The 18,053-nt window shown below is 36.1% G+C and overlaps 1 protein-coding gene across 1 annotated transcript in view; it reads right to left on the minus strand.

Annotated features, from left to right (window-relative positions):
• Positions 1–17,725, minus strand: part of LOC149791763 (myeloid differentiation primary response protein MyD88-like) — a 38,618-nt gene extending 20,893 nt beyond the window's left edge. The window contains exons 1-3 of the mRNA XM_089970264.1: positions 17,256–17,725; positions 7,628–7,702; positions 818–892 (exon numbers count right to left, since the gene is read on the minus strand). Of these exons, the coding sequence (XP_089826390.1) occupies positions 818–892; positions 7,628–7,702; positions 17,256–17,601 (496 nt within the window). The 5' untranslated portion in view covers positions 17,602–17,725. The remainder of the gene's footprint in view (positions 1–817; positions 893–7,627; positions 7,703–17,255) is intronic.
• Positions 17,726–18,053: the final 328 nt, after the last annotated feature.

Raw genomic sequence — 18,053 nt, forward strand, 5'->3', positions numbered from 1 at the left:
TTATCTAAGTTTTTAAGTGAATATGTATGTGACATCAAACCACAAATTGATGCACCCATTCCTTCTCAATATACATTCATTGTACCTGTAAAGAATGTTGTATGGATTGAGGGCCTCATGGGAGATCAGCTAATATTTTACTAAATGCAGTGTTGAGTCTAGGCTGCAATTTTCTGGGGGACAGTATCCCCTAATGTACCTTTTAAGGGGAATATTAAAATCTAGGGAAACAATTAACTTGAACATAATACTGAAATAAAATTAAATATAGCTGAGATTTTAAAAATACCTGTGATTTTAGAACTGTGTTTTGTTTTCATTTACCATTCACTTTACTGCACTTGTTTACACACCATGCTATTTACTGAGATGAATGGCAATCTATCTTCATTATTCAATTCATTGTTTACTTTAACCAGGCTATAATAACAGACTGGTTTTAGGGTGTGTTTAGCAGGCAAACAAGTGGAACTAGTCTAATACACTGAAACAAATGATGTACAGCAACCAATATGGACATGTGTCTGAATTTTCAAACCACAGATGAAAGGCATGCCAAAATTGTACAGAACATCCGTGGTATATGATACTTTTTTAAAGGGGAAATATGCCAATGAAATGATACAAGCAGACCATCTCTCTGTGACCAAAACAATAGTTGCACACTCTGAAAAATACATATTATTATTATTATTATTATAAATTTTATTATTATCAAATGAATCTAAAGTATTTTACCTAATGGAAACGTTTCTCCATAATATTCATTTTAAATTTTGATGAAGAATATCACATCCATTTTATACTGAAAACTTACCATCATCAATGGTCATTATGGCGGTTTCATCAATGTGATGATCTGTACCTGGACTGGAGTCTGTACTCTGAGTAACTGTAAATATTATAAGAGTTATAAAATCAACAAAGGAAAAGCTGGATCGTCTGTGCTCTGGGTAACTGGAAATATTATAAGTTTTTATAAATCGACATAGCAAAACAACCAATTTGCAGCTAAAGATTAATGGAGCTACAAAGAGAACAAAGTGTACGGTATGCGGTCACTTATAATCGAGTTCAACTTCACACAACACAGACTCTGATCTGCCACTGCTCAATGCACCATTAGATTAGTGTCTATGTTGTCTGTTCTACTCATTACTCCTAAGAAAAACTGCATACACCCACATTACAAGTCTGTGCAGTTTGGAGTTCGACTCATATCATGAGCATGTAGAGTACATCAAATGATCAATGGACGTTTAGGTGAATCAGGATTAATAAATGAATCAGCATCAATAATGAGAAAATGGATTATTTAAGTTGTTATCTGGCATTTCCAACCTATTACCTGTTTTCTTGCGTTACAAATCAGGCATAAAATAAATCTGTACCTAAAGATACAGAATTTTTGGTAAAGATGTTAATATTTTTTTTAATGTTTTCTGCACTTAAAACTATCAACCTTTGCAATTTGGCATGCTCAGCCACTTGTTTACTTATATCAACATAAGTGGACTATTTCAGATGTTTTCTCAATGTACTATTTAAGTACTTTACTAATTATATAATGGTCACTTTGAAGCATTATTCCTCTTTTGTTTCATCTTTTGTCTACTTGGATCCAGTTTTTAGGCTATACACATCCTATATATATCAAACAGTAAACAGGTTACTTCAACTGTTATTGGCATGTATTGTTTACTCTGGATTAGAAATGACATGTATTAACCCATGCAACCAATCTGAGTTGAAAGTGGCCTCTTCACTGTACAACCTAAAAATCATGACACTGAATAGTGGTCATAAACAAATAAACAAAACCTTTAGCACATGCACTCCTTTTTATCAGTATAAATAAGGGAAGCTATAGACAAACCAGGCAGTCCACTTCTACCAATTAAAGTTGAGTCAGTTTTGTCAAAAGTTTTGCTTTTTCTACTGACATAAATAAATACCTGTGATTTAAGCATTAATGGATAAAATACATGCAATCCTATAATTCAGTCTTAATTGAATGTAAGAAAAACAGGGCAAATAGCACCTACATTACCCAAAGATAATTTGACTGCTTTTTATTACTGCAACAACCCAAATAATCAGTTTATAATTTAGTTTTCATGTCAGCTGAACACAATAAGACACTTTTCACTCAACCATTTTTTAACACAAGCAGCCAGTCATCTCAAAACTGAACCCATACAAATTCATAAATCTGCTCCTGTCTGCACCGCTAAAAATATGTTCACTGAACACAAATTGGTTCTCCACAAAGGACAGGCTTCTGTTCTATTCAAACTTGTGTACAGACAGCACTAGGTATTTACACAGAAAACTCCATTTATAATGAAATCGATGCAACAAAGCACTGCATTTATATTATTTCCTCTGTTGCAACAAAATTACGATAAAAAGATTGTGTTATCTGGGGTCCCCCAGTGCTTCATTATATCCAGTGTTTATGTACATGTATTATGAAACTTCCAAGAAATGTTGAAATGTAAAAACAGATTTTAATAAATATACTGATATTTTATTATAGGAATAAATGATCATGGTTGAGCATTTAATGAAGTTTGAGCATTTAATGAAGTTTGAGCATTTAAATTTAATGAAGTTTCAGCATTTAATGAAGTCTGAGCATTTAATGAAGTATCAATTTTAACCAATCACTGACAATGTAAATAAAGCAAAAAGGACTGTATGACAACTGTACGAGTGATCAGGTAATATTTATACTTTATTAACATCCCAACCATAAAACTGCATGATTTTAATTTTCCTTCTTTTAGTCATAAAAAATCAGCATATTCCATCAAACCATCAGTTAGATGACATGTAGTTTTCTTTCCTTTGCTTTCCAAGGATCATCAATCCACTCCATTCATCGCTGATGTTAAATTAAAGCATAGATGACCTATGATAGCGCATACATAATCACTCACGTGTCGATAAGGGTATACAATGATTTTTTAGTAAATAAAGTAACTTTCCAATTTTAGCATTCATTGTGCTGGTTTTCTATGCATTTTGATCTTCCCCACAAAACTGTTTCCATTCTTAGTGAAATCTACTGCTCTTATATCGTACACATATGGCCCACGAGCCTGAGTAACAGATAACTGAAACAATGTTGAAGCAAAAATGGAGTAATTTTTAAATGAAGGCTTGCTAAGATTACTGTTCAAGTGCAGGATGGACATTGCACTTAAAGTGTTTGAACTATGGGCATGTTCAATATACTGTAAGAAACTGATAAATAACCTGACCTGAAAGTACTGCAGTAGGGACTTCTGATATGACTAAACTGTTTTCCAATTTTCTAGTCTTGTACATAGTCATGTTGAATAGAATCCACATTTCAAGAAATGTTCTGCTTCTGCAGTCCAAAACAATACAAGCAGAAACTTTACAGCACACTTACCCCGTGGCCTTATGGACATTAATCGTTTGGTTTAACAGGTCTAGCTCTATGGTCTATGTAAGTGAGAACAGCAGGAATTTGTGTTTATGCAAATTAATTAAATGATTATTTACAGGACTTACAATTAGTTTTAGATTTTGAAAATGCTGATGATATTAGAGACAAGATAGTATATTATGTTTCTCTAATGAGCAAGAGTATCATATACATAATTTTAAATGATATTTTATACTTGAACTCTGACAATCTCTGCCAACCCTTACACATAAACTACATTTATTTAACATTTATATTTTGAGGAAGAGGTTCAAAGTGAGTGCGAGTCTGATCAGATATATTATAATCATTTATATGTTTTCATATCAACTTCTAGACAACTCATTAGTGAAATATCAAATGTTTAGTTTAATGTAGGAAACACGGATCTGTGTACCAGAAACAATCAAGCAAGTTATAGAAATATGGCAACGAGTGCACAAAGTGGTCTTGGCCTCATAGTAGCTTCAGGTTGGAGCATTAGAGTGGAGGAAAAACGAACAACCCTGTTCCTAATTTGGGATAATAACGACAAAGAGGAAGAAATAGACAACAGCCTATGGCCCAGAAGACGTAGAGGAAGATAAAGGCGGCAACAGAGGGAGAGTACTCCACAGACCCAGACTAGCAGCCCACCCACTACAATCCACCAAAACAACCCCCAGCAATCAACAGGACCAACAATAAATACAGGGACCAGTCCTATGATTCTGGCTGCCCAGGATAAATCGATCAATGACTTGATTGTACAAATAATGAAGACACTGGAGACGTATGCGAGCAAAGTTACTCACACCCCAGTTATATTACCAACACCAATAAGGCAAGAAGTCCCATTTGACACACTGGTAGCTGACTTGGAAATGTCTTCCTCTAGTGAAGAAGAAACGGAAGAAATAGAGGAAGAAAAGGAAACTGACCTGGAACTAAAACAGTGTAAAGAGATGGGACTAGAACCAGCGCTAGACGATGTGAGAAAGGCTGGGCATTTTGTCAATGCCATAAAATACCTAGCCTGGAGAACACTAGACACCAATAGACCCAGACCGGCACAATGGTTCTACAGTGTAAGAATTCTCTCTCAATACTATGAGAATGCTTATATGCCATATCCAATCTACCAGCTAGGGGAAGCAGCAGACTATGTGTCGATGATACACGGCTACCAATTCCCAGATATCATCAAGCATGACAAGTGCGGTGAAAATTAAAGAAACAGAAGATCGCAGGGGAACTTTCAACTAGCCTGCCAAAATAGCCCTTCTCAGGGTTCCAAATTGTCTATTAACAAAGGGATTCCACTTTGGCTTGGGATTACCACTCGATAATACCAATACACTGATCTGATCCTTTAGCCACCGCCTCAGAATTAACAACTTATTACACCTAACAGTGCCGAAAAAAATTTCTTTAAGTTGCTTAGACATAATAATGACTACAAATCTTAGGGTATTTACAACATACACTATGTACTAGAATTCTTTTGAACAGTTAAGATATAGGAAAATTCTAAAACTTGAACAATTTGACAGAATTGCACAGGTGGCTTACACATTATTGGTTTTATTTATTGTCCACTAGTATAACTGGACTTGATTTGAAATGTAAATACGTCCTGGCGTTTAGGGTCTGTTAGTGTAATGTGCTCAGCGTATTAGTTGTTCAAACTAACTACATAAAACTAAATCTGATTGGCAGTTGAAATTTTCAGCTCATTTTCTTACTTGGTGGTGACAGGTATGTAAACTCAAATCTGATTGGTAGCTGAATCCATTTGTTGGTTTTCTAACTTTGTGGAATCAGACATGTAAACTCGAATTTGATTGGGAGTTGAATCCTTTAGTTTGGTTTTCTACTTAGGCTAACTCACACATGTTGGTTATGAAACGCTACATCTGATTGGAGGTTGAATTCTTTGGCTGGTTTTCCCACTTGGTAGTGTTCATTATATAAAGTCAAATTTGATCGGTAGTTGATTATTCTGGTTGATTTCTAACTTGCAATGTGCAAACATGACAGATTAAATCTAAGTGAGTGCTGAATTCTTAACTAATAGCTCATATTCTTTTAGTTGGGAATATCTGGTATTAACTATGATTGGAAATGCTAAGTGAACTCAACAAAACGCTCTTATTAGTTGGCAGATTGGAAATTATTTGTTTGGGTTTGAGCATCGTTCCTGGGTACCTTTCCACCTTGCCTCATCCAGACAGACTAATTAAGAAGTGTGACATTCACACAAACACGGAACTGTAGTGGCACCATTCCTACAGTACTCACTAATTAAGAATCTCGACATTCGAGAATTAACCAGGCGCAAAAGCACTTGGTGCATAGGTGACTTAAATCTTTTTTTATCATCATCATCGTTAGAGAGAGCTTTTGAATTTGAATTTGGTGCAGTGAAAAGAAACCATCAAAGAAATATGAAGCCTAAACATTTGTTTGTTTGCTCTACCAGCAAATTCCTCAATGCAGCTGCCACCTACCCTACACAGCTACAGCAGTACACTGTAAATGATTAGGAATTAAAGTAGAACCCAGAATTTAGCAATGTGGAAAACATGACTGGTCAGTATAAAGTGACTGTTGACAGCTGAACACACAGCAGAAAATTGGTCTTTTCATGGCCAGTAAGTGTATATACATGTGGTTATAGGGTGAGGATTTCTCCAGTTTCCAAGTCATGGTTGTTAGTGGGAGGGGGGTTAATGGCACTTTGAACAAATTGTTGGCTATATTATAGCAATGTAATGTTAGCTATGTGTCCTTCCCATGGACATACTAAGGCAGCCAAACAGGGCTGGCCTGGGTGGGTATCAAACCAGCCTTCCAAGTTATGACCCTTGGGCCATGTCACAGGAAGGGCTGAGATACCTGAAGTTAGTATTACACTATTAATCTCAATAATTTCTAGGTTATGACCCAGGGACTAATTCCCAGATATACAGATGAACTCTGAAATCAGTCAGTTTCATGAATAAATTTATCTTTACAAACCCAGTATATACAGCATGACTAGCAGTTTTGGATCTCTACAGATGACATGTTATAATCCTGCCAAATTCTTGGGGATGGAGTAAGACCCCAGGGCAGGGCTTATTCTAGGATGTGTAATTTATTTCTTCAACTGGACCAATAATTTCAAGTGAAAGTGCGATATTTTCAAGCTGTATCATTATGCTGTCTTCATTACTACCTCCTGTATTTAGAAAATTTCCCCCTTGTCTTCTCTCAAATGGAGGGAATTTCAACCTAACTTCCATTCTAGAATAAATCCAACCAGTACCCAGTGGTCCCACAAAGATTCCAAAACTATTGACACAATTTACACCCCCAGGTCTATCAATGATCCAAGTTTGATGTGTATAGCTTTATTGGTGTTGGAGGAGTTCAAGCTCATTACACATTTACAACCACAATGTGTGTAATGTGTTAATGATGGCTGTAATGTGCATTATGAATGAATAATGACTTAAATGTATATTATGAATGAATAATGACTTAAATGTATATATTATGCATGAATAATGGCTTATATGTGTCTATTATGCATGAATAATGGCTTAAATGTGTCTATTATGCATGAATAATGGCTTAAAGGTGCCTATTAGGCATGAATAATGGCTTAAATGTGTGTATTATGCATGAATACTGGTTTAAATGTGTCTATTATACATGAATATTGGCTTAAATGTGTCTATTATACATGAATACTGGTTTAAATGTCTATTATACATGAAAATTGGCTTAAATGTGTCTACTATAAATGAATATTGGCTTAAATGTGTGTATTATACATGAATAATGGCTTAAATGTATTATCATGCATGAATAATGGCTTAAATGTGTCTATTACACATGAATAATAGCTGAAAACTATGTAATGTATGAATAATGGCTGAAATGTGTGTGTAATATATGAATAATAGTTGAAAAGTGTCATGTATGAGCGGCTAAATGTGTCATGCATGAATAATGGCTGAAAAGTGTGTTACATGCATGTCTGAATAATGGCTGAAATGTGTGTTCTGTATGAACTGCTGAAATGTGTGTGTAATGTATGAAAAATGGCTGAAATGTGTGTGTGGCATGTACAGTATGAATAATGACAGTAATGTGAGTAATCTGTGAATGAAAAGAAACTGTAAACTTTAAAAATGCACTTACCTATTTGCTCCTGTATTGGACATCTTTCTTCTTTAAACTTGTTCTTAAAGGACAAGTAGTTTTCACAATCTTTACCTGAAACAATGTATGTATGTATGTATGTATGTATGTATTAGCATTTAGTGGCAATCCAGCACAATAATGGATAATGTTATTTGTTTAGGCTGGAATAAACAGCAACACATGAAAGAGTGAAAACAACAAGCTTTAATTTTTTTTTACAAAGTATTTATTTTCCTGGAAAAATACCATAAAAATAAAAAAAAAAAGAAATAAAGGTTTTAAGAATCAAATCCAAAAAGAATCCAAGAATAATCTACGAAATAAAATTTCAGCAGATCTAATACTGCTGAAATGTTGTAACACATTCAAGTTCGAGTCCTGACGAAGAATCCAAGATGGAAGGTATTGACATATGCTGTATTCTGTACTGTGTTGAAGTCAAGTTTCTTGCAGAAACACAAGAAATAATCTGATGTTTGAATTAATGAACTTTCTCTGTTCAAGAATTCTGTATGAGCACTCAAAATATTTCCAGAGAAATGCATTTAGCTTTATGAATCCAAGTAATCTGAATAAACAATACAATTGTAAGTAACAAAATGACACAACAAAAGAAACCTTTATGTCCCAGTGTTTAGACGCCCAACTGAGATTTCTCTAAAATGATGGTTTTAAACTTGAATACTGCGCAAAACAGATGCCTGGATAAGGGTCACATGATCATGTTTATATCACATTCAGCGTGGCCCAGACAAGAACGAATCATTTTACTCAAAGAATAAAATTACTTCAATAAAACTATTTACAAGCCTAATGTCACATTTTCAATATAACATCAATCTCACTATTATTATTCCCACAATAAAAATTAATTTGAAAAAACTTGTTCATGTGATTGTTACTAATTTTAAGTTAAGGTCAGCCCTATTTGTTTACAAAAATGAAGTCAAGGTCAAACTATTTTCTGGAAAAAGTATTGAGTTTTACAAGTAAACAGAACTACATTATTTTGACATGAAAAGAAATCTTTTAAAAAAAGATTTTAAAAGTTACAAACAATTAAATCACATATATTAAATCAAATATACGTATCAATAAATTGTGCTAATTAAAAGCAAAAATCTGTAAATATAAAGAACTGTAAAAGAAAAAAAGACTAGAGTGATAAACCCTTCCAAATAAATGTAATTGTTTATTCCTACACAATTAAAGACAAAAGGCAAAGATGTAAGAAATCATGTAAAACATATCAAACTTAATATCAGAAACTGCCTTCTCTCAAAAAGTCTTAGATTTTCTTTTTGTGCCAATTTATATCTTGATCAATACTGTGTATATGCAATCAGAAACAGGTGGTTACTGAGCAGCTTTTCACTGCTTTATCTGCCTTTCATTACGCTTAACACCAACGTGACATAGCAGCCGAAAGTTCTGAATATGTTTCCACACTGTATGAGCAAGTCATGTTTCTGTAAGCTTTTCTTTCCCCTCCACAGTTCAATCTATGTATGAATTTGAATTCACAAACTAATATACATCAACTAATGAGGTAAACAATTATCAGGCACACTTGGGTCTCTTGCTGTTTTATAGTATCTTTTGCAAATATTCAAATTATTCCAGAACCTGTATAATCTAGGCAATTTTATGTCTGATTGTGACTAAAATAATGGGTTCTCTTTAGCCTCCTTTTCCATGACCTGTCTACTATCTAGTGGGTTTTCTGACTTACTGACCATTCAGCTTAAAATGTATTGCTTCTGATAGTAGGTTTGCACAAATTTATCTGTTTCTGATACTACATGCAAATGAATCTGATGACTCACACCAAGATAATTTTGTACAAAATAACAGAATGATAAAATGTAAGTGGAGTGCACATCAAGTTTATGGGGGCCCCAAGTGGCTAAGTGGTCTAAAGTGCTCTCCATTACGGATCACTGACTTCTCACCTCTGTCTGCGTAGGTTCGAGTCTCGGTTTCGGCCAATGTGGGTATGTGAGAAAGCTTGCCAGTATCTTCTCGAGGGTTGGTGGTTCTTTCCACGGATTTCCTGTGTTCCTCCTCCACCATTAATACTGGCTGCAATGTATAGCCTATTGTGTGCTGAAAAACGACGTTAAACCCTAAAACAACAACAATATGTATGATGAACTATCCCAAATGGCCCATTTCTAAGGAAATAAACTGCCCCTTTTCTAAGGAAATAAACTGCCCCTTTTCAAGTTTTTCAAAATAAAATCACATGGGCAACTTATATAGGTATGAAATGTTGGAAAATCTAACATGAGAGCAAGGTTTATGCACCCATCCTGTGAGTCCTGATGGACATATTAAAAATTGTTGTTTTGATCAAATATGTCAAAATAAATCATGATCAATTTTTTCATATAAATATAAGCCAACTGTTGAGCTATCAATTGGAGTAATTTCTAATCGATCTGATCGCAATCTTTTGCGAGTTCCCTTATCAGAGAAACTGACAGTGCTTGGTCACCTCCTCTCAGAACTAATGAACAGTCTGTCATAGCATGAGGTTTTTTTAAACTATGGAAAAGGCTGAGGTCTTTGAAACAAGCAGTAGCTTGTGGCTGCTACATGTAAATATTATTCCATACATGGATCAAAGAAGTGTGTAGTGAGAGCACAGATGATATCTCTATGCATGGATCAAGGAGATGTGTAGTGAGAGCACATATGATATCTCTATGCATGGATCAAGGAGGTGTGTAGTGAGAGCACAGATGATATCTCTATGCATGATCAAAGAAGTGTCTAGAAACAGTACTGATGACAGCTCCATGCATGGTCAGTGAAGTGTATAGACAGAGCACAGATGACAGATTTACGCATGTATCAATGAGATGTCTAGACAAAGCATACATGATAGCTCCATGCACATCAATGTGGTGTCTAGACAAAAGTATATATGACAGCTCCATGCATGGATCAATGTGGTGTTTAGACAGAGTATATATGACAGCTCCATGCATGGATCAGTGATGTGTCTAGCAAGAACAGATGCCAGCTCTATGTATGGATCAATAAGGTATACAGAAAGGTGTCTAGTAAAAGCAAGGATGACAGCTCCATATATGGATCAAAGGTGTCTTGTGAGAGAATAGATGACAGCTCCATGCATGGATCCTACTGATGTTAGTGACAGCATAGAGGACAACTAATCTGACTCACAGCTATCATTATACAAACACCTGCATGCAGTGAAGATATCCAAGAAACCTGAGTCTTGAACTGCCTAATACATTGCTGAAAACAAACTGTTCATCAGGGCTGAAAGCAGACACTCTTGACTTGTAGAGATACACTTTAGAGATACATTATTAGCACATGCAAGCAAAATGAAAAACAACCAAGATCATGAGGAAAGAGCTAATACATGTGTTACTACCTGGTTTGCATTTATTTTAAATGCATCATAATGCAAGCAAAAGTGGAAGAACTCTTAAGCTGATTGTGTTCTAATTATTCTTCCTCATGCCTGTGTAGGAGTAAATTCATATTTAAAACAACAAAATCAACTGAACTAAAACCAGTTTGCTCTCATGCATGTGGCAAATGTGTGTGACCAAATGACATTTGAACAGTGTATATTACTGAGTGACACTTGAATGGTGTATATTACAGTGTATCCTATATTTCATCAAAACAATTAATGATTAGAAATATATGTACTGCAGAACAAAAATAAAATCACTGATGGAAATATTCCCTCAAATATACATATATAATACATGAAATACATTATTATATATGATAAGGACAAAGAGATCCATATAGACATTATTGCAAAGAGTCTTTATTCTCTGTGTCATTCTCTCACTCTCTGTGCCACACAAAACTTATTGTAGGAACTTGGAAGTGGGACACTTTAACATCTTGTATGGACTGTAATGAAATGTACCATATACATTAACTTTCAAGTCGGGCCAACTACAAACAACACTGACCCTGAGCTGTCATCACATAATGCACCTGCGCATCAGGGTCGATGTTATTTGTTCAACTAATTACTCCTAAAAAAATTTAAGACAAAAAAGATCTGCCCTCTTTTTATACAAACGCAGGTTTGGGTCTATGAAGTATGTAGTTGGATCTAGCTTTTATGTGAGTATGTATGGTAACATTAATTTTCATGGCCTACCCTGTATCAGGCTTCCTTATCCATGATTATTGAGTGATAAAGCAAACAGTTACCTCAGCCTGTCTGTTATCAAGCTACTGTATCAGGAAAACAATAGCCCCAATTTTGATAGTGTTGTATATCCCAGTATAAGAAAAATCCTTTTATACTTGCTCTAAAATTCTCACATTATCTTCTTCAATTTGGGACTTTTAAATAACTTTCTTAATTACATTGGTTTGCATTTATCATCTTTCCCTCAAATGTAAGCAGGCATTCAGGATTAAAATACCACCACTGGTCCAAAAGATTAGCATAATACAATATTTAATGTATCTGCCTAAATATCACCGACCCACACTATTCTGTATCTATACAAATATGGAGTGCAGAAAGTGACCAACATCCCATTCCTTCCTGGGTCATATTTTAGCCATTCTTATTCATTTGTCAGAATTTCTGGTACTTTCTCACCCACTTTTCTTGAAGATATTTACAGGAAGCCAATTTAGCTCACTCGGTAGAGTAATATGTTAATTTGGGTTGCAGCTTTGATATCCACCAAGGATCAGATGCCTCAGCGTCCTTGGGAATTGCATTATTATCTTCCCCTTTCCCCTGCATAATTTAGCCCAAACTGTGTTAAAGGGTTGTTAAACCCAACAAAACCAAACCTGATCATATTGAAGATTGCATCAAGTTTCTGATGTTTCGGTGGCAAATGTGCAACTTGCAAGAACTTCTGCAGCTTTCAAATTATCACATTACAATGCAGTGAATATTAATTAACAATGATCTAAATCAAGTGTCAGCAACCTATTTTACATAGCGTGCCACGTTTTCCCCAGAATAATTACAAAATGAATGAGCATATAAGAGAGTAACTTTGTTAAAATCTAGATTTCTCGCTGCCCTTTGCGTGCCACCCTGTGGCATGTGTGCCATAGGTTGCTGACCCCTGATCTAAACATAACACATGTTATTCAATGTAGCTCTGAACCGGAAAGTCAGCATTAGTAATCTCCAGGCACTTTCCAAAGGTCATTTAATGATAGCACTACGCTGTTTTCCCGCAGTGCCAAGCCATTTTTGATTGCAAAATACCCATCTTCATGTCTCGAAAACATAAAGAGTTGCTTATGTACATAATCTAATATCAACACCATGCAATGCTGCATAAAGGATATATTTGTTCACTAGAACTGATCTCCTTATGGCAGTGTGCACTATACTGGCCAATATTTCGACATGCTGATAGGTTGAGATATGCACAGTCCATGATTATGCGATGGCAGTGTGCACTATACTGGCCAATATTTTGACATACTGATAGGTCCAGATATGCACAGTCCATGATTATGCGATGGCAGTGTGCACTATACTGGCCAATATTTGACATGCTGACAGGTCGAGATATGCACAGTCCATGATTATGCGATGGCAGTGTGCACTATACTGGCCAATATTTTGACATGCTGAAAGGTCCAGATATGCACAGACCCTGATTAGGCGATGGCAGTGTGCACAATACTGGCCAATATTTTGACATGCTAAAAGGTCCAGATATGCACAGACCCTGATTATGCGATGGCAGATCAGGGTTTATGCAGTGTGCAGTTGAACTCAACCTACATGTGAGCATACATGGCATCTTTGCAACCAGATACTGTCAATTCTGTTTATCCTAAATAACATGCTGATTATTGTTTCAGTGGGACAGCAATGCAATGAATTTGAGTCTTTCAGAAAAACGGTTTTCACAAATAGTTTTTAACAGGTTTCAACAACTTTCTTTAAACAATATAAACATATTCATGTAGTTTATTATGCTATTTCAGCAGTACTACTCCATTCTGGAAAGGACAAACTCAGCAGGTACAGTTTGGTTATCAAATTCTTTTTAAAAGGTGCATCTAGTAAATAAAGCCGTTTCCATAACAAGTATGAAAGACCTGTAATTTAATATGAATTTAGACTGTACTATAATGTATGTTTACACATTACACACACACATGCTGTTTATATTACTCTAACATCTATAAATGCCATTCCTCATTCTGACATGTACATCAGCTTTATTGTCTGGCCTTTCATGCATTTTTAAAGATACACAGCACCGAATAATCTGAAAAAACTACATGCAGAGCATGGCATCATAATTCACAGCAACAACTACATTACTTTAAAATAAAAAACACAAAATATAAACAGCGAACTCAGTCAAATTTCATACATCACCTTAGCTAGCCAAGGTTCCGATAATCGTTATCTACACATTGGCATATCGAAAAGACATTTCTGTGCTTCGGGTCTGTAAATTTCACTGGATACAGTGGCAAGCCACCACATCCAATCAAAATTAAGTTGTTCAAATTTGAACACTGTACCTACATGATCGAGTCAAGGGGAGCACAAAACTTGAAAAGACTGATAAATAAACAATTTTCCACTGCTGGTCTGTGTTTGCACAAATATCTTTCACTCAAATACACCTGTAATGGCTTCCCTCTGAAATATAGCCATCCTTTCAATGTTAAGCTTACAAAGTATCCTTTCTAGTTCAATTACCTCCACCATTTATGGGCAATGTACAACGCACAAAGCTACTGGTTAGTTGGCATAACATACTAAGGGAGGCAACACAAGAAATCCAATAGATGTTGCTAGGACAAAGCACCAATATAGCTGTTCGATCCCCCAAGGTGTTGACAGGGTCATCGTTACCTTGGCTAACGAAGATGTTCATATATATGCATTGCTGAATCTGCGCTGTAACAAAATCATTGTGCAATATGTCTTGTAATGATATCACAGCAAAAAGGTAATAAATAAATTTTACCTGTCTTTGAAAACAATTGGATTAGCCATGGGTTTAAAAATTATGCCTGAAACGTGAAAATTATTCTTAATATGGTCAATTTAATAGCATGTATATGTTGTATGGTAATCATCCATACAACCAAAGACTCAAAAATCTGATTGATAAAGAAAGGAAAAATGGGGCCAAAATTTATTGTTTCCAACTCACTCATCCAGAACTAGCTGATCATACACTCTCTATGCCCACACAAGCCATACAATGGCCCAGCAACTACAGTGCACCAAACAAACAATCCAGGGAATAATTTTCAGAATTAATGATAGTTATTGCAGCTGATTTCCCTATGCCCAATTTTGTTCTACTGATAAATTAATGCATAAAAAAATGTATCTAGAACATTTTGTAAGTTGTTGTTGTTGTTGTTGTTGTTGTGGGGTTTAACGCCATTTTTCAGCACGATAGGCTATACATGGCGGCCAGTATTAATGGTGGAGGAAGAACCTGGAAAACCCCGGAAAGAACCACCGACCCACGAGAAGCTACTGGCAAGCTTTCTCACATGCCCACACTGGCTGAATCTTAGACTCGAACCGCCGCAGACAGAGGTGAGATGGCAGTGATCCGTAACGAAGAGCGCTTTAGACCACTCGGGGCCCCCATTTTGTAAGTACAAAGAGCAGTTTTAGCCATGGTTGATGAAAGGCAAGCATCTGACTGACAAGCATCAAGCTTTGACTAGTATTTTGCAAACTGTCGCAAAATGTACTGCTTGCCAATATCATTATGGTCCCAGACGCTCCAGTGCTAATTACTTTAACAAAACAAGTAAAGTCTTATATAAAGTGAAACTGTGTGAATTTGCAACAAGCACAATAGTAACAATGTTGGCATGTTTCTATATAACTTTCATTTACTTTGAACGAATGTCCTTCAAAGGATGCATCATCACACTACCTAAAGTTAAAGCAGGCAGCTGATTCAAATGGCTGCTCCGATGTGTCAACTTTTCCCCCAGAAAGTAAATAATCACAGCCTAAGAAAGGGCAATAAATGCATTATAACACCATTTTTACACATTTAAACTTAACAAGTTTTGGTCCAATTTACCTCTGATGTCCATAAGTTAAACTGACCATGTGGAGCTAGCAGTCGTTTGACAAATGCTCATCTGATGCAAGGCCAAGCTGTATACTCTCCAACTCATATTACAAACATCAGTCCACATACCAAAATTTAAATGTATACTCTCCAACTCATATTACAAACATCAGTCCACATACCAAAATAAAGTTGCAAACTCTCCAACTCATGGTCTATTCATTCAGAAGTAGTGATAAATTCTTCATGATAGCCACTGTGGTGCCTGACGGCCATACCAATTTCAGTTCGGACTAACCAGACATCACAAGAAGTCTTTTGATAAAATCCCCATCTTGTTATGACCATTCATTCAGAAGTTGTGATAAGGTCTACAAGATGGCCATCATGATTCATGGTGCCCATATTGGATATCTGAGTCGCACCAATTTCAGTCTGGACCAACCAGACATCACAAGAAATCTTTTATTAGAATCTCCATGTTGATATGACCATCAATTGTGGAGGATTTTTGAAAACAGGAATCCCAAGAGCACTGCAGTGACAGCCATATTGGAAGTGTGAGAGGCGCAATTTTCTATTAGGATCAACTATGCATCATAAGAAAAAATGTCATGCTGATACAACCATCCATCTTAGAAGAGCAGCTGTATCAAGTCTTCAAAATGGCCATACTGAGACTGGTAACATCTTAATTTAGAACCAAGTAGGTTGTTGTTGCTGTGGGGATTAACACCATTTTTCAGCACACGATAGGCTATACATGGCGGCCAGTATTAATGGTGGAGGAAGAACCCAGGAAAATCCCAGAAAGAACCACCGACCCACGAGAAGCTACAGGCAAGCTTTCTCACATACCCACATTGGCTGAATCCGAGACTGACACTGGCGCATAATGAGGTGAAATGGCAGTGATCCATAATGGAGAGCACTTTAGACCAGTCGGGGCCCATAGAACTAAGTAGGTACCATAAGGAGTCTTCTGGAAGAAATCACATGTTATCACAATTGATACGAGTCTGTTTTTTATGGTTTAGCAATGATTTTCAGTAGATGACAGGGTATATGTGGCAGCCAATATATTTACTAGATTTGAACAAAAAAAATTTAGACTTGCCCAGGGCTGGTAACTTTCAGAAAATAATAAACCCTGGCTTAAATTTCAGAAACCCTGATGGTTTGGAACTATCCACACCCACTTCCACTTATTCTGATAACTTGATATCAGCGTCCTACTGTCTTATATAAAACATGGCAATTTTCTGATACGTTGGGGCGATTCTCCCAGGGCGAGTTCTCCGCATACCCATTACATTAGAGAGAAATTATACCCGCAAACAATTTTTTCAAATGAGTTTATGAAGTCCTATATTTCAAACAGTTATAAAACTACTTGACAATACAGGTTACTGATTCTAAAATTTTTTTAAATACACCAACATGTACACAGAACACTTGTACATCCTAGCGCACTTCGGGCAGTAACCACAGTAGCATAATACAAATATATACATTCGAATTTTGTGCAAAAAATGTAAAGGTTTTTAATGATTGTGTGTACTTACTAATCAAAGACCCACAGTCGCTCAGGATATCTACTCTTCCCAACTCTAGCAGGTACTTCAACAAGTTCCCCACCGTTGGGTTGAGTTCTGGCCTTGTTGTCCATACCTCCAGAAGTTCATCTGTCGGATTTTTTTGTCTCTCAAAGTTTTTGATTTCCAGATACGAGAACCCGACAAGCTCGGCAAGTCCGTTGTAATCAGTGACCAATCCCACATCCTCATTGAAACTACCCTCCAAATTAAGATACAGACCCAGTTTTCTGCGAGCTGACACTCGTAATGCGTCCAGAGGAACCGATTTATACTTATCTGCTAAATCGCTCGAGTCTATTGACGAGGCCGCCATCTTAAAACAACGAATAACATTATCTAGTTTAACCTGTCAAACATTTTTTCTAGTAATAGCGGTTTGTTGCCTGAGGCAGATAATCCATCAACGTTACCTATTTGCTACGATGTCGTTGCTTCATCAAATTGACGAATGAGTGCAGACAGTAATAGTCTGGTTCCTGGTCATTTTATTAATAGTAATTCCATGTAATTATATATATCTAGTAAGTCATGAAACCAGTCTTGTGATACTTAAATTAGTACTGACCTACTTCCTGGAATGGCATGGGGGCGCTCTACAGATATTATGAACTGCTGAAAAAGTGATGGGTGTAAGGTGAACTTGTTTACATTTGCAACATGCATAATGGAGAGAATGTTGGTGTCCCTCTATGTTACTTTACTGTGGCTGAAATTTCATTGGATACTGTACTTGTGGAAATTTTAAATTATCTAAGCACCCGGCTA

This window comes from Sinohyriopsis cumingii, chromosome 9 (assembly GCF_028554795.1).
Source record: "Sinohyriopsis cumingii isolate HCF-2022 chromosome 9, ASM2855479v2, whole genome shotgun sequence".
NCBI classification, from domain to species: domain Eukaryota; kingdom Metazoa; phylum Mollusca; class Bivalvia; order Unionida; family Unionidae; genus Sinohyriopsis; species Sinohyriopsis cumingii.